A 19,011-nucleotide genomic window follows, 5' to 3' on the forward strand; every position below is an offset into this window, starting at 1 on the left:
CAATTAGTATACGTATAATCGGATATGTAACAAAAGACGTACCTGTAACGTGGAAAAAATTCGCAGCTTCTCAGAAGATGAAATAGTTCCAGGGAAGAGATCTAGATTTTATGTCCGCTGTATGATTGGAAACCTAATTCCAATAATTTGTGACAGAAACGAAGATTTTTATAAGCTGCTGATATTTCTACGATACGTGGTAGTAGGATTTTCTTACTGATGTTTCAGTTGGCATTGATAATTATTAATAGGAATAATTATAGGAAAAGAAAACTGAGTTTTGACGTGTTCATGAGATGAAAGTATATTTAAAAATGGACTCTCGATTATTGAAAAACGACATTAAAAGAATATAGAGGGTACAAATCCATCAACTTCTGTAAAGCAGTAATTGAGAAGCTGAGATATCATTAATTATGTCCTTAAAGAATTTTTCATACAAACGCACCGCAAACAACACGAGACTCGTGCAAAAACGATTCGAAACGATGATTCGAAAACTATACGAATTATTTTATCACGTGCCTCATTGCGGTGTTATTAATTATTCGCAAATATCTCGCGATATTTTTCGAGGCGACACAATGGAGGGATTGTACGACTGAACGGCGACACAACATTCCCGTTGGTAAATCGACGGACGAGGGAAGACAGATCTGCTCGTATGAAGACGTTAAACCCGTAGGGGCGCGTGATCTCGCGATCCAATTTCATGTTTCGATTTAAGGCTGTTTTAATTTCGATCGTGAAAACGTCGAATACTCTTATTAAGGAACATGCTAACGCGCAGCGGGAATTTAAAGAAAAGGAAGAAACTACGGTGTTTCGAAGAGAAACAGCGCACGGGAACGCGTGTTATCGGTAACAGCGGTGTAGCTCGAAACGAGCTGATGGCTCTTGGAGCAACGCAGGATAGTAAATCGTATTATTGGATTAACCATAATTAACACAGGCCGTGTGTGTACGCCTGGAATCACACGTCTTCGCGTGTCGTCGTAAAAAGAAAGTGACGCTGCCGCATGTTACGTAATTGATGATACCCCGACTATTATTAATAACCCAGAAGAAGTTTCAACGCGCGTGTTCTGAATCTTATCTTCGGCATTTATTGGTAGTTTTCGCTCCAGTTTCTCTTCTATCCAGAAAAATTGCTCAAACACCTAGAAGAATAGTTTGGAACCACCGTAATCCTGCACGATCACCTTTTCTCGCGAAAACACCAAACAAACCAAGTCTCATGCAAAATGATTTAGAACGACGGACGAAAAAAAGTTTAATTTTAAATTTCCTGTTATCCGCCACTGCATATACCAATCACGCAACTATAGCAATTCTTCCCACAACCACGGACCTACGAACGCCAAAGTATCTAGAAACCACGAGCCAAACCCAATTACCCATCGATTTACCTTGCGACTCTGTAAAATTTAAAACACGAAAAAAGTTGCCATTCTGCGTTTACAAAACGGAGGTGTCCTGTGTCGCGAGCAAGCACAGTGACTTTGTCTGGCGGACAAAAGAGTCGAAGGAGCGAAGCGAAACATCGGACGTAAAAAGGAGAAGCAGGAGAGAATAGGAAAGCATAAAAGAGGAAGAAAGAGGCAGGAAGAGAGAGAAAAAGTTGGCTGGTCGTGGGGTGGAAGGCAGAGGAACGGCGTGCATGGCCGTGCGACTCATGCACGCTCGATTAAACGTGCATTCACGATCGATCAAAGGTCGATCGAAGTCGACCACGAACTGAAAACAGTAGTCACGAGAGGAGCGCGGAGGCCTCGGGAACTATTTGCTCGCCTCTGTAAATACCTGGCTGTGGAACGACGTCGGCCAGGAGGAGGGCCGAACGACCGCGGCTCGCTCGGTGGCTGTACACGTGTGCTCCGCGTTGCAAACGTCGGAGATGTGCATGCACGTACGTACATACCGGGTACCAACGGGCGTAATACGCGGGCTCTGGCCTCGATTTTTCCTTCAGCATCGGTGGAATGCGGCCCCGGCTCTCGCATCGCGCCAATTTTCAAAGATTATCGCACCCGCGGACCGTGCGAACCGAGCTCGACCAAACTCGACATCGCGTCCTACGCTCCCTTCCGGAAGTCCATCGGCAACCATCTTTTACCTAACGATCATCGACTAGACGATCAAGCATCGTGCTTTCGATCCTTCCCTCTTTGACGTCAGTCAGTTTACAGGCAAGGAATGCCGAACCTAGCCTACTGTTTTCGAGTTATCGTGCATAGATTTGCTCGTGCGTCGATGTGAGGTAGATGCACGTTGCATCTGGCGGGAAAATTAAGAGGAGATTCTCAGGAGTTGGTTATACAGGTTCTGGGTAGCTGGGTAATTTTCTGATGCTTTTCCTCTTTTTTCTTTCCTTTTTTTTTCTTTTTCGTTGCGAAGGTGGGTTCAGTTTAGAAATTTAAGGATATTTTTTTATTTAGTAAATAAAGTTTGTCCGCTGTACTACTGACCAATTTGTTTGGTTTATACGATTTTCGAAATGCGATATGTAAAAAATTCAAAGTAGAGTACTTGTTGTAATATGTACAACCGTAATAAGCTACCAAGGTTTTATTGTATTTATATAAAGGTATATATAAATTTGTATAAATATCCACTGTGTAGCTATGTCATAGTCATTGCGTTTTTCCTCCAACTATGTGATGTTCGTTTCGGATCACTCTAATCATTCTATCGATCTTGATGGTCTTACAATGCCGAACTTTGACTCTGTAGAGAATTTTGCTAAACGTATTACTTAGTTTTAAGATTCGTTAGGACTTTTGTGGATTTTTGTTTAAGACGTGAATCATTGATGGATTTCTACCTAAAATTCGCAAGCGGAAATATAATTTATTAGTAGAAAAAGAGGAGGTAACATGTAAGTACACTTGTACGTGTATGTTTAATTTGATATGTTGAATTTGAGAAACTTGTGGATAAATTTAGACTTTAATAACAAACAATCCTTCGTATGCTTCCAGGCATCAAAACGCATTACTGCACATGCATATAATGGCGTAGAAATTCCTAAAAAGAATTCTCTGGTTGAACAACCAATTCAGTATTATACAATCGTTGTAGTCTTTTTGGTAAGTCATCCATTTCACGTGCCTATGCCTTTATAATGTTCGTATAATAAAAACGTACGTTTATCGATGTTTTGAGATCTTGATGCCGGTATAAGGCAAGAAATATTGATTGTTTATGTTATAACCGGTGTTGAAAAATTAGGCATGAAAATTCCTGGAAAACGATCGTAAGAAGTGCGTTGGAATTTAATGAGATTATACGCGTTATTTAGATAGTATCAGTAATAAAAAACACGTTTCATAAGAGGAAGTTTAATCCAAATACGCATGTATTACCAGCACGCAATTTGTGAACGTTACTTCGTATCATTACAGTATGTTTGCATAACGTAGATTTACTACTGCGTGTCGGAAAAGTCTGCATCAAACAATAATTCCACACGCTTCCAGTTTATTCTTTTTTCTTCTCTCGTTTTTTAAAGATTCGCCCAGGAATATCGACTCTGAATACAAACGTGACTCATTGAACGTCAAATTGTAGAAAAGACTGGAGGGAAAGTTGCATTTAATTTGTCCGTTTCGATGAAATTTATCGATCATTTTTGTAAATTCAATTTTCCTGATGTTCCTCTTTAAATCTGAAATTAATCGTCGAAAAATACGATACATTTTACGTTACACCGTAACATGTACTAATATTATTCTTCTATATTAAAAGAAAAATATTTTCTCACATCGAAAACAGTTGAACGACGAATTATGAAACTTTGAGTTACACGTTTATCTATTCAATTTATAAAGTGTTTTCCTATCGATGGATTTGAAAAGGATACTTTTTTTTACACATTCTTGACATTTTAAGAGATTCGCGCCGTTGAATGAAAAGAAGCAACGGTTGGCAGTACGTGAATGCTAAAAACAGCATGAAATAAAAGTGTACGAGGACAAATGTAAACAGGACAAACAACGATAAAAGAATGAGCTATATATCGATAAGAAAAGTTTCATTTACCACTTAACACACACGTACGTGCACCTACAAATTGTATTTTTACATAACAATCAAACGAATGATAGATAGATGACAAGCTAGTCTACTAGAATATTTAAATATTATTTAGTAGTAACCTTCCTATCAGAAGTCTTCCGTTAATATCAATATTTTTCTAATGATTGTCAATAATTTCACGTACCATAAAATGTACGATAGAGCGTACTTATGCTTCCAAGAGTTAATAACAAACCTAATTGTTACAACTAGTTAGTGTAGTAATTTTAAAATTTTCGACGCATCAGATTGATCCACGATTATTACCTTTTTGCTAAATTCTTGAATTTCGAATATTTTTCAGTTTCAAACTTTCTTTCCTTTTAAGCATCCGAATCTTCAAATTATCTTACAATACTACTGCAACTTGATACTTCTATTACAATCGACACAACTTAATTTTTACGATACTTCTAATTCTACCATTCACCATATTTCCATTTATCCGTGTATCTCTCTCACGTTTCACACACAAAATAAATTCGACGCTATCCAAACGTTTCGTTCACCTACCACATACAGCCAATGCCCAAAATTCACCTCCGACCTGCGCGATGTTCACGATCGACCTGGTGCCCCGACGAAAGTCCATTAACCAAGAAAACGGCTGAGCCGTAACAACGCGAAAATCCTTCACGCGACGCGAACACAGACACGCACGAGCCATCGATCGTTCACGGAACCGTCGACTCGACGAAACAACATTATTCTTCTACGCTAATATCCGTCGTGCCTAATTTCATTCCTCCAAACATAAGCCGCATAATAAAAAAAAAAGAAGGAGAGAATCAAAATCCAAAAGAGAAGAAGAATCCTTGAGAGGAAAAAGAAATAGAAACCTAAAAGACGAGAAAAAAGGGGAGGAAAAAAATCTGTCCGAATCACGATATCGTCGATAATACGCGCGGAATCCCGCGAGAACGTTTAACGCGCACGAAAATGACCCTAGGGATCCAGCGGGAAGAGAATCGCGGGCCACGGTTGAAAGAGGGTGAGAAGTATGGGCGATAGAGGGGGTGGTAGAGGGTGGCAGCCTCGGAACAGGAAACTAGAAGAATCGATAAAAACAAGGAAAGAAAAAAAAAAGAGTCGGTGCTAGGTGGTTCGTCGGCGGCAGCGATAAAAAATTTATTCGACGATCCGTCGGTGCCGGTGGCGTCGCGATCATGGAAAAAACGGGGGATGAAAAAAGAAGGAGAAGATAGATAGGCGGTGATACGAGTTGTAGAGCGTGGATGAGGCGAGGGGGGGGGGGAGGACAGCAGCCGGAGAACCAACGGAGAAACCGGAGAAATAATAATGTTATGCTATATATGTATATCGGTAGGAGAAATACTCGTGTCCTTGTTCGACTCGATGGATTCCAGCGGAAAAAAGGACGCAGGATACACGCGTGTATAACATCGCGTTGCGCAACCGCGTTACGGAATGCACGCGTGATTACTAATTGCAACGATCCTCGACGAATCGGTCGATCTTATCGCCACCGGAAATGACCGTGTACCGTAGTGTTTCCACCTATCTGGATTGATACGTGGAAACGGAAGAGACGGAAGATTCGATCGTTGGTATGTACATACGTTAGTGCTTGCTGGTATCTGCATGCATTCGTAAGTTTGTACGTTTATATTAGAAGGTATTTAGAAGTTTTATTATAACGGGAATATAATATAATGGGGAATTAATAACGAGTAGAAGGAAAGAGAGAGAATCTTTATAAAGTTAAGAAATTATGAATTACATTGTTTATTAAATAACTTATTCTTCCAATATAATAGAATAGAATATTAATTATTCTATTGACAATCGTGGATGGAAAAGCTGTTGAAGATCCTTTCATTTGCAAATTCCTAATTTGCAACTTTCGAGAATAATACACATACACGATACGTACGATGAACATAGATAGGATGGTGAAATCAAGGTATTTCAATAAGAATATAAAATTGTAAGGGGAAAGAAATAAAAATTTATTATCGAACGTTCTACGACTACCAATAATGTCAAAAATAATCATGTACCTATACACACACGTCTACGCATTAATGTATTTGATAATCTTACAATCTTCCAGAGTTTTTTTTTTTTTTTTTCTTCTTTTAGAGATTTCTCCACTCTGTTTGCCGATCTCAGAGACGTAGAGGGATAGAAAAGGGGTAGAAAATTGAATCGTGAACACAGGGGTTAATACTCTGTCCTGGGCCTGGTTCTTGTCGAATTTATTTAATTGATGAAACGCTGAATGGAAACTGTGTTTGGTCAAATGATTTGCTTCTATTTCCCCTCGTAATGGGAACTTCGATTCTTCGCCGTGTAAATTGAGTCCCCGACTCCCGACGGAACGTAACCCGTTTCTAAATGAATGAAGCGGCTCTCCGGCTGGATTTTTGATCGGACTGGGCGTCTGGGCGAATAGACCGTTTGCTGGTTTTGTATTTGAACTGTTTTTAAATCGTCTACCTGCCACGTGTGTGTATGTTAGTTTTATATGAAACGATGATGGAATGCTCTGTGTTTTTCTGCGGTAACGAAGTTGCGTTAAAAACTTTTTTATTCGTTTATCTACGTTTTATGCGTCGATTACTCTTTTATATGAAACATTTCTATCTTTATTTGTGATCGAAATGGTTATTAAAATTTTAACTCGAGGCATTCAAAATGTTGCGGTAAAAATAGGAAATTGTAGAGACAGGAAAGTGTTATAGAAATTGATACTGTAAATATCACACGTGCAACATGTTAGGTTGTACGATGTTTAATTCATGTCATAATTTGTTTTTCTTATTTATAATCTCGAAAATCACTTTGATATTTATTGCGGATATGTTCTATCTATCGAGAAATATAATTAAGGGAAGAATGAAATTAAATAAAGTTCAGGAACGAATGCTCTACAATTAGAACTTTGTTTATTCGTTAGAGAAGGAAATTGTTATAATTGCGTAAAAGTTACTTAATGATACGTAGCGTAGACAACGTCATATTCTATCAACAGTGAACGCATTAAAGTGTTTAACTCGTAAAATTACGCTAAACGATACTGAGCTGCAGAGTCACAAACGCTACGTTGAATCAATTCGTGGAATGTACAATGTACATACGTATACTAGTACTAGTGCGTACATATGTTTAATACGTACGCTAATAGTACGTTTGCACAGTTAGCGTTTGTATATTCACACAGCCTAATGTATGTATGTACTCCAAGTATTCACGTTTATTTGACATATTTGCATTCGAGATTCGGTAACGCGGGAAGAAAAGCGAGCACACAGGATAAAACGGAGAGAATCACAGAACCATGGGAAGCATTGTTCGATGAAGCAATTTACGTCTTAATTCAACAAACTCGCACGTGAAAACAAACGGAAATCAATGCCTTCTGATGAATCGTACGTAACTCCGTGGGTTTCCCTACGATTCGCACGTTTACCATATCTTCTCTTAATCGATCGAATATAGTACATATCGCGATTTCTGTAAAGAAATGGCTTAACTCTGAAGAGCATCGAGCGTATGTTTGAAACTATGTCGATAGTTTATACATGGAGAAAATAGGAGGTTCTGGGTGTTCTCTTAACTGGTAATTAGGTTCCGATGATGACGATTAGTCGCAATGAATTTTGATTATCTTCTTTCCGTAAATATTTTCTCAGAAGACATTTTTATTCGTTTCGCGTTTCACATTTTATAAATACGATTATCGCTACGGTAAATTAATTCGTTAATTAATATATCATAATACGTATTACGTTATTGACTGTATTATTGTATATATTGGATAATATATGTGATAATTATAAGATATATGAAAAATAAATAAATTACCGTATTGCCAGTTACGTTCCGAAAGCAATTCATTGTCCCATCTGTCATTAATCGTACTTCATATCGTTTGTTCATAAGCAGCAAGGAACTTAACAAACTTTTTCCAGTTCGAATAAAAGAGTATCAACATGTTGCAAAGAAACAATACCTTTTAAATAGAAATTCATATATCAAATTCAAGAGATTTTAAAATAGATCTACGACAAATTAACGAAGAATTAGGTTCAATTATTCACTGAAATGTGATGATAATAAATTGTTAAGTATCTATTAAAAGTTTACCAATTTTTCAAAAAAAAGGAAAGATATAATATTCAAGGAAATATTATCTTTTTAATTATTTTGTGTTTATTATTTTTACATTCTACCTAATACTTGATACTTACTTTATACTTGGTTAATATATTTTTGATTATCTCATTCCCCAATAAACAAAATATATAATAGAGTTGAAAATTCTATTTATTCTACAAGAGGAACCGAGTGTTTAAATAATTTAAATAACTGCTGTATATTTAACGTTGATAATGTCACTTTCTATTTAATCTTCTCCTTTCGACATCCACTCTTTCCGCTCTTTTACATTTTCCATTCGCTTTTTCCCTTCGTTCATACCTTACACTTACTTTTCTACATCCGCTCTATTTCCACACGCACACACCGTTCCTCTATCAATCGCGTAACGCACCCCTTCATTCGGCTGAAACATTTTTGAATTGCCAACTTACATATGCGTCATAAAATCGTACAAAAATAATTAAAAAATCCATTTGATAGTCTTAAATCTTTTTTTTGAAAAATCTTTTTTTTCTGAAAACCATTGTCAATGCATAATAAAAAAAAATAATTCGTTTGTAGACAGTGCTCTTTGCTATGCTATTATACTGTGATGCTATTTATAACCAACGATATTTCCCCCATCAGGTAAACCCAGATATGCTTCTAACGTTTCCAAAGAATAAATGCGAGGTAATATATATTTTGCGACTTTTGCACAACTGTTTACATTGTCCAATATTCTTCTGATTCGATGACCATCTTTTGTAAACGAGCTAATACGTAGCCTAAGCGTCTCGTTAATATACTCAATCAAATTAGAAGTATGGGGAAAAATGGGGAAAAATTCTTTCAAATATACAAATATCGGCTGTTACACGGTTGACTGTCGCGTGTATTTTATACATTTTGCCGTTGCGAAGGCCGCGATAGATTCAAATATATTACATAATATTTATATACATTTAATTGTTGCATAAATCATTCATATTGTTGAACATTGTTTAATCCATCTAGGCGTTCTAAAAATTGTTTAATTCTAGGCGTTCTAAAAATATTTAGTAAAACGTGCGGCACCGATGACTGCTAATGACAGTGGCAGGCAACGTGTCAAAGGCCATGTAAAAGAAACGTTAGAAAATCAAAGAACTAGAAAAATCGTTGCGTTGTAGGTTCAGCTGCGATCTCTTCGATAATTTCGCTGGCTCAAAAATATCATTGCCCCTAACAAAGGGGTCATTACGCGTCGCGATGCTTATCCCTGAAAAAGCAAGAAGCCACGTTCCCATCGGCATTTAATTGACCCGAATCCGGCGCTCGTGGCGCAGGAACGTTCACCGTTTTCAACGACTTACTCGCGGACAGACCCAGCCAAGGTTTCTCCGCGCGTTTTAACGAGTCCGCGAGTAATTTTCTGTAATAACCACGTGCACACCGCCGCGAGTTATGCGATGCGCGCATAAACAACAGCGAGGAGCGTCTTCGGAGGCGAACGCAGCGACTTTTCACTGGAGCATTGCATAATTTTTCCGCGGTTGCGCAATCATCGGGGGCTGTTGCGCAATCCTGTCACGCGGAGACGCACGATGGATCCAAGGAATCGCGATTTTCGGAACGATCTTATGAATATCCGTGGGTACGTGGTATAGGTCGACCGAATCGTAAATCGCCAAGATGCAAATGAGCTATAGAAATGTTGGATTAACGTGTATTAATAAACTTCCAATATTATGTATATATTTATACAGTATGTCGGTTTTAAAAGTACACACGTGATCATCTCTGTAAGGATATACGAAAAAAATGTTCGAGATGAAAGTTGTTTGACTTGGCGAGGAAAGCTTGATCATTTCAACCTTTTTTACATTTTCATTTAAAGAGACATTTTCATTTCAATGACAATAAAACTTTCTCAAGTCGATCTACGTGTCTTTTGTATATCGTTGGATGAATTTCTGAAGTTTCTACAGAAAAGTATGCATTAAGGTACTTTCGTCGAAAAAATGATTAGTTTAAAAGATACGTTAGTTTTAATCTTGCGAAACTTATCGTATGAAAGGCAAAGAAAGATAACGCAGTGCCCTTATATTTACGTTTTGTCGGAAAGAACGATGCCGACGAAACGAATGTATTAAGCGTAATCTTTGCCATTTTCAGTTTATAACTCTAAAGGATACCAAATGAATTTTTCAATATTTGCAATAGTAATTTTTATAGCCGAGATACAATGTGATAAAATAAGTACACACGAAGAAGGATATCTGTTAAATGTAACGGTTTCTTTCTCTTTTTTTTTTTTTCATTCTTTGAGTAGCAATTTTATCAAGATAAATAAAGTATTTCGTAATAAAATTTTTCTCATAGTTTTCTCTTATTTAAGAAGTGTTACATCTTCTTCGTTGGCAATGACGTAATAGATGACATCCAGATTATTAAAATATTTATTTTGACTGTGCTACTTCTGAGGTATTTCCAGTGTACAGTAAGAAACACGAAGTAGTTCATATTTCGAATATTTAACATCGTAAATATTAAAAAGGACGTGCATAGCTCAACACGAAAGTTCGCCTGTGCACAAAGTTAAGGATAGCTGAAAGAAATATGATATTTCCCTCAGAATCCATCTCATTAACATAGTTTGTTCACCTCGTGAGTATTTAAATCTTGGAAATTTCTTCCTCGTATTATACGTACATATATTAAAATTAAAAGATTCGATATAAATTACGTATTTAACTAAGAAGATGACATTGTGCTACTATTTCTGAAATTCTACTGGAAAACTAGCAATAAAATTATCTACAGTACTACGTATGTAACGAATGAAAAACAAAAGAACAGCAAGGTAAACTTTGTTACACAATCAAATTTTTTCAAACATGAGATACAACAAACCCACTTGCGTGACCTGCTCCGCGGAAAATTAATATCTTGTCATCTCCGACAAAATCACGCTACTGTAACATATGTACTATTGTTAGCCAATAATATTGTTACCAAATTTTACATTCACTGTACTTCTGTACAAACTATTTACGAGATGTACCTGACAAATCGAAGCACATTAATTACATCTTTAATTTTTCATTTTGGAATCGAAGACAGATTCAAGCTCGTTATACCATTACGTATTAATTGTAACTCGGGCATTACATAATTAAACGTATTCGATGGATTCGTTAGTGAACTTGAAAGCGACAAACTTATATTATAAACTTAAGTTGAAACGAATAATGCTTGGCTTACGTTAAAAGAATTTTAACCGGAAGAACAATTTTGTAATCAAAGCCCATTTTACTCAATGGTAACAACCTATACTTGAACATAACTCTCAAAATCAAGTTACAACCAAAGGAACAACTTAGAATTCAACGAGATTATGAGCGCTCTATACGAACTGAATTTTCCCTATCGTAAATTGCCTATCAAACGACAAATTAAATAAATCACGCGTTTAATGTTAGAAATTAAGTTATGATTCGCCTTCGATATACATATAAATGCGTTCGATAGATCTTTGAAATTGAATAAGAATGAAATTATTAATTCAGGAATCACCTCAATCAACGTATTCCCAAATGAAATTGGCTAAAAGAGCTCAGGACCATAGGAATTCTTTCCAATTGTGCATCGGTATTATTGATTCCAGCAACTATCTCACTCATCGACATCTAAAAAAATAATTGCAATTGGAAAATCGTTTCAAGCCCTAAAAACCACGAACTCTTCGATCGTAGTCGTTAAGATCTCGAAAGTTTAACACCAAAGGTATTTCGTAATCGCAAATCGTACAGCTGTTACCAAACGACAAATTAAACCTGACCCTATCTCGAGTACATCCCTAAAGCGATTCACGGTTTCGAGGCGCCTCTAATCCTGATATATCGAGGCCGCGAAGAAGCGAGCATAAACGAGCGAGTTGCGCGTCAGGTCCGCTCGTTTCGATCGTACCTACAATTATTTTTTTCCCGTTCCGCGCTGCGTGCCGGCAGATAATAATTACTTCGGACGCGAGGCTCCGTGATTCTTCGAGAAGTCGTCGCTTCGAACACACAACACGTGAACCAGACTTCGTTCGATGCACCTACCTATACGTGTACACTTATATACGTACGCCATTGTGAACTATGTGCACGTGTGTGAACGCTCATTCCGCTAATCTTGCGTAGGCACGCATGTTGCTCGTGGTTGTCGGAAATGCGACATCGTCGACGTCGCTCGTCACGGAACAAGAAGGCCTTACGTGGCTGCGCCTGCATATACATCGTCACAGTGTGTACAACAGTCGTTGCACCAACACGGCCATACTATTATACAGAGTATGTAGTAAGTACAGGGTGCCTCGGTCGAAATGACGCGAATTATTTTCTGGAGACTCTTTAGGATGTTTGTTCAGGAGTTTGGTTCTTTTCCTTTTATTTTCTTTTTTTTTTCTTTTTTTTTTTAGTGACGTAGATTACGGGTTTTTACGCGTTTTTATACTCCCGCGAATTTAAGGAATGGAACGTAGACAGAAATCTTGTTTCGCTTATTAATAAATATTATAATAAATATTTCGTACATTTTTGCCTATCACATGTATGCATTGTGTGTATTTCGGCACCTTAAAATTTCCCATTATTACTCAAATACGTGAAACACGCGAAAGTTAACATTATAAGTGATTTGAAAGCGTTGAAATTAAAATGGAATAATCGTTTTAAATGAATTTCGAGTAATTACTTTATTGTAAGAATATATATTTCTATATTCCACGAAAGTATAATTTGCTTTCAAAATAAATATAAGAAATTACATTTGGAACGCGTGATTTTATTCGTATCTGGAATTTCTTCTGGTCCGATGCAATCCAGCGCCATAAAGAAACCATTTACTCGTTAATTTCCTGTTATTCGTTCGATCTACAATGTTTTAAGCTGCCCGAACTTCAAATTCTTATACCCAACCCCAGGGAATTTCGTTATCCATTAAAATCTCCGCAATTTTCTTTCCTTAAGCAAATCGGAAAAATGATGATATTCGAGGCGAGGAGGAATCAAATGCCACGATAAATAGTTTAAACGAGAAAGATACGTCCGCGGAACGATACACGATAGTCGACGAATCGATCGGCTCTGATTATCCACTCGAGAGTATTCATCTCTATTATTACGCGAAAAGACGGATTTACCTTGTTCTCAGTCATCGATTGGCTTGAATATACAATTTGATTGCAGACATCGCGTTCGCGGTTACGTCGAATCGCAGATCATCTCGTCGGAACGAAGAAACATAGAGTGAAATCTTGGATTCGATACGATTGTTCCGCTCGAGGAAGAACACGCAGAAAATTTGTAAATGATGCATAATTTTGGTTGAATGTTTTATTGGTCAGGACGCTTTCATTTTCTGTTTCAACAAAAACCTGATTCCAATAAAAAATAAACGCTTTATTCGAGTAAAATAAATCCGCTTAGAATCGAAGGTATTAAGAAAAAAATATTTAAACGTTTTCTATAATTATTTCCAGTCACTTAAGCTTCAATATCATAAAACACAGTCTTGGACTTTGCTCAGTACGATCAAACTTATTTTGGTATAATAACGGAAGAATGAGAAAATATCGTACATCTTAAGGCCAGTGAGAGAAGATTTCAGAAACGAGAAAATAATTTGGATAATTCTATGGTAGAGTTATCTTGATCAACGAGGAACTATCAGGTATAAAAGTATCGGTAATATGAACGACAAACTTACTTCCACAAATAAGCTAATATACATACGTTATTGAATTATGATAATTGCAGCTGAGAGTATTAACATTGAACAAACTTCTTTCCTTTTGATGAGCAGAAGTTATATCCTTGTAGGAAACTATAGCCATCGAGCTGTCAATGTAAATGTCAGATATATTTCTCACACCACTGATAGCCTGCAGGTAAATAATCTACTTTCAAGTATAGATCAGAGATGATTAAAAAGTTGTTGATAATAGAATTTACGTTAAATCTGCATTGCGTTACGAGGCAAATTACTCAGCTTGAATAAATTATTCTTATAAATTAGACGACTATTCTATACTTACTTAAATTGAAATGCAAATGGTTCTAGATAGAAAAAGAGAATGAATGATCGAAGATATATTCCTTTTCTCTAACATTGTGTCAAACGTTTAATAAGGAGACGATAAAACAACTTAACGAAAGGAACAAAAAGGAAACTTAACGTTAACGAGTTAACAAGTTACGGAAAATGTTCGCTTTCTCATTGAAATTTTCGCTTGTCGCGTTAATTTATATTCGAAGACTGCGATGATACTCTGAAAGATTGGTGATACAATTTATTGTCACGTTACATAGTAACAATGTCTGATATTGGCGGATATTAGATTTGTAACGCGATAGTTTGGAAAATACGTCGGTGGTGAACATAAATTCATTTATTCCCGCGAAGCATGGGTGTCTGAAAATGTTTTTTCGTGACGTTTGACAGTTTGTTTTATGGAGACAGGTAACAAAAAAATGTTTCGTAATTATGCAGCTGAAAAATGCTCTATCACGGAATCATGGCGGTGGCAGGAGCCGTAAGACAGAAAGCCGTTCAATTTTTTCGTCGTTTCTCATTTCTGTATGACACGATACGCGTTCATGTTCGAAAGAAATATTCGATTCGCATGGAAAGTTCGTAATTAATACATTATTTTTCATCCGAGGAAAATAAGTACTTGGCGAAATTTACTTCTCTGCGTAAATTTTACTTTCCACTGGGATGTTTTGTGTTTTAATCAAGTCTCGTCGTTGACAAATATTTCTCTAATCGAATTAAAATTTTCATAAAGATACATGTTTAAGTAACCATTCGTTGTTGACAGATGTCACACTGCTTGTCACAGTTGTCATATCAGCCAACTAACGATATTATCGCTAAGGTAGAAATAGATACGTAAGACGATGAAAGCATACGAGAATAATCATACACTTGGTGTTAATCGCCGATTTATTTGCAAGTTTAAAGGTTAATCGTGTAAAAAATGACTGCAAATAAATAGATGTCCGAAAGATACGATTATCGAGCAAACGTAAAATAACTCGATGATACGAAGGACGTGGGCTGGATCGAAAACAGGATGACTTGAGAATTCGAAGAAGATGACAGATCTCTGTGCAATATGTGTGCATGCGTGTACGTGTGTTGTAATAATTCGTAACATTTTAAATCCACCGAAATAAAACATTGATAAAAAATATCCAAGATTCTTCGTAAAAATAAAATCGACGAATCTATGAACAAACAAAGAATACACGCGAAGACAATGCCTTTATTTCTGACACGGCTTGGATGATAATCGCTAAAAAAAATTACTTCAAACACAATACAACAGTTAGGCAACCTATTCGGTAAAAACGTCACAGACTTCTACAGACAGCTATTATACAATGGCAGAAATCAACCTATCATCAAAATTAACGATAGCATCGACAAGTTGCATACTTCTGCCTGGCATAATACATCTGAGTTTATCACGAGCGCGAAGATTCCATCCTCGGCAAAAACTCTGGACAGGATCCAGTGAAAAGCGAATGATTCAGCTGCCAAAAGAACACGAGCCTTTAAGCAGATCGGTTTGCCCCGTGTTCTTCTTTATCTACGCCGCCAGATACCTCGTGTCACTTTTTTTTTCCAAAGAAACACGAAGCCATCCTATTGTCAAAGCAACCCTCGCCTCGTATCAATGCCGGAACTTCTCTTACACATCCTTCACCCGCGTTCGTTTTAATTCGTCCTGTCGAATCGTTCAGATACGCGAATCGTCCCTAATTGTTTTCGACCAATACGCACACATAAATGCACGTATATACACGTACGAGGTATATACGTTCGAAGAGAGAATATTTATCGGGAAGCAGCGGAGCAGCGGGTGGCGCGCAACCGTGCGTGTTTCCGATCAATTAACAATCTGTCGGCAAACCCGGGCTGGTTCGAGCCGCCGGTAATCCGGCAGAAAATCTGAGCCTGCGAACAATGAAGTCTCAGCTCGGACTATGAAAATAACGGGCGTGTTTCGTCGGGGCTTAATTCATCAACGATATTCCCGCTGCTTCGGTTCGAGTCCTACGGAGCGACGACGAAACGTGTACGTTGTACAGGACGTTTCAGCTGGAACAGGATGATTTTTGGCATATAATAAGATACGATTACGTTTTAAGTTGAACTTATTTTAGGCGAATTAGGTAGATGTTTGTGGAATATATCGAGACGTGCCACGTCGAATTACTGCAAATTTAGAACGGTTTTGCATATTTAATTGAAAGTATATGACATACTGACGTGTTTCTAGCGTGACCGTTCGTCTATTGTCTTCGCGTACATATAATTATTATTTTATTATCGCGTCGTATTGTGTGTCGTATCGTATAATAAGCAGGATCAAGCAGGTATTGTTCCATTTGTATCTGCATAGAAAATCTGTTCGAAATACCAATAGAAAAAACAAACGTTGGCTGGGGCATTTAGTGAATCGGTCTGGCGTATTTTGAAAACTGGGAAAATTGAAGTCTCCTCAACCTCTCTCTAGCAACGGAGCAATGGCACGCGAAGAAAAGAAACGCCGCTGAATTACTCTCAATGGCGGTGTTTAATGGGTGAAACGATTAATTTCCGCGCGCGAAAACGATTCGCTTATTGAATTTGCCCGACTGACTTTGCGTTTAATGGACTCGGATTGAGCATGGAAGAAAACCCGAGAGCGTAGGATAATTCTTCAGAAATACCCGGCCGAATCGACAATTAGCGGCCGATATTTTCCACCTTTTTACTGATCGCGTCGCTTCCAGCCGAGTTGCCTACGAAAATTCGCGCCGGAATGCGTCGCGATCACGAGAAATCTCGAGAATCCAATTGAATGTAACGATCATGCTACAAATACACGATTCTCTTTTTAAAATTAACAAGTTTAGTTTTACACAACGCATGAATTAATGTCACCCGAGTTTAAGTGTTACAGGGAATCGTTGATATCTTTCTTTTAGAAGAAGCAGATACATTTCAAACATTTATGGACGAGCTGTTGCAATAAAATAATTCTGGAAAGATGGACTTTACTTTTAAAAACACCTCAAAAAATCTTTGCGTGTTAATTGTATTAAAATTGTGTATTAAAATGTCGAAGCAACGCGTTACTGTAACAATAAAAGACACCCTTTCGCTCCATCCGTTCCTTGCACAACGAGTACATTAAACCCCGTTTCAGTGACCTTAAATGTTTGTCTCTCGTACTCGAAATACAATGCGTTCGTTCGGGTTAGCATAATAATATCTTTCTTTTATTTAAAAAAGGCGTATTACCTCTTTGCAGTTTCAAATTGAAAACTAAATCAACATTATTCTTTGCGCCGTTATATTTTCACGGTAATCACATCATTTGAAAGAATAGGTCACGCAACTTTCGACTACGAAACTACCAGTTCTATAACAAAGTAGCTGATCGTAATAGTAGAGTTGAAAATCAATTCGAAAATGAAGTTACACAGAAATTACAGGACGCTTGTTGCAGACGTACACTTAGCCAAACATTGTTACACAGCGTAAGTATTAATTTTAATCGTAGAATTATCACTAACGATAGTCTCGCTAAATATAGTGGCTCGTTAATTTAGCGAATAACCGACTGTTCCGATACTTTGCGAACTATACACGTAAAATGTGTCTAGGAATGTTTTATCAATCATTGTAAACACACGTGTAATTGACGTAAGTTTTTCAAGAAAGAAATCCTCGTATAGCCGCGTGTTGCCGTATAAAACTACGTACGTACGCTGCTCAAAGACCAAAGGATCGTACCCAGCGTCACGATCAATTTACAGTTTTCAAGTTGGCGTACACCCTCTGGCAATAGCAGATCGCTCAGAGGATCGAACCGACGCCGTTTACGATTGTAATTCTAATCAAGGTTTACGCTTCGCCCTTAATTACCATTCTCGATGGGTGGATGCAAATTGAGCGACGCGAGGTCCCAAAGTTTTCCATGGGTACCGTGAGACAAGCTGCAGAAGCTGTTGGTGCGGCCGTAGCTGAAACACAGGACACCATAGGAATGTACGACGAGAATATAACGTCCGTCGAGGTATTTTGAATCTTGGCCCGAGGCACTTTCGGATCGTTAATCGGACAGTTTTCGAATATCTCGCTTAGACGGTATTCACTTTACCAGCCATCTACGATACACGTACTTATTCACTCGACCAAGTCTCTGTGTACTCAATATGATATTAATTACACGAACTCTAATGGAAAACAAAACTTTGACAATGATCGACGATCGTCGATCCTCATTCTGTTACGATTGTTCTCTTCTTTTCAGTTTTTCCTGTATTTTGCGACTCAGAAGAAACTTAAACGGCAAAGCAAATAAACGAAATTGTTGCACAGTTATTTAGCTTTCTTGCGAGTGCTCCCTTATGTGGCTCCTCACAGCTGTCGGTATAATAATCGAACGACATTCCTGATGTTCTTAATCTATTAAGGTATTCTTTTTCAGCTAATTTACGTTTCTGTATTCTGTCCTCCAACTCTTCGTGAGTATGAAAGGAAAGATTTGTTTAATCTTAGAAATTATTTTAGTCGGAGTTGCCAAGAAACTGAGGAATACAGAATACTGTGACAAACGACATTTTTCCAACCATCTGGTTTATACTCGGTAAACTGTTCTCCATTATTATATATTTTTATCAATTTTTACATCTTCATAATCGATAGCGAATAAAAACTGACATATTAAGTTATAACATAAAATAATACATTTTAAATATTAAGACTAAGAAGAGTTGAATAAAATGCAATGTTAGATCAAGT

The 19,011-nt window shown here is 37.3% G+C and overlaps 1 protein-coding gene and 1 long non-coding RNA gene across 14 annotated transcripts in view; both read left to right on the top strand.

The window, feature by feature from the left end:
- The window catches only part of LOC122566686, a 116,154-nt gene that overhangs the window by 39,508 nt on the left and 57,635 nt on the right, over positions 1–19,011 (top strand). For 2 of the 12 annotated variants that reach the window (XM_043724305.1, XM_043724308.1), the window contains exon 3: positions 2,982–3,035. The exons of 9 other annotated variants lie outside the window; for them this stretch is intronic. In XM_043724305.1, the coding sequence (XP_043580240.1) occupies positions 2,982–3,021 (40 nt within the window). In that variant the 3' untranslated portion in view covers positions 3,022–3,035. Of the gene's footprint in view, positions 1–2,981; positions 3,036–5,404; positions 5,747–19,011 lie in introns of those variants that run through there. One more of the 12 variants, XM_043724303.1, reaches the window with a different exon arrangement.
- Positions 12,229–17,997, top strand: LOC122566688. Of its 2 annotated transcripts, none has more exons than XR_006316591.1 (3): positions 12,229–12,507; positions 13,691–13,881; positions 13,968–17,997. It is a non-coding gene; the product is annotated as an uncharacterized LOC122566688 (long non-coding RNA). The 2 variants fall into 2 exon arrangements; XR_006316590.1 differs by having other exon boundaries at positions 12,229–12,500.

The sequence above is a fragment of the Bombus pyrosoma genome, linkage group LG4, assembly GCF_014825855.1.
Source record: "Bombus pyrosoma isolate SC7728 linkage group LG4, ASM1482585v1, whole genome shotgun sequence".
Taxonomy (NCBI): domain Eukaryota; kingdom Metazoa; phylum Arthropoda; class Insecta; order Hymenoptera; family Apidae; genus Bombus; species Bombus pyrosoma.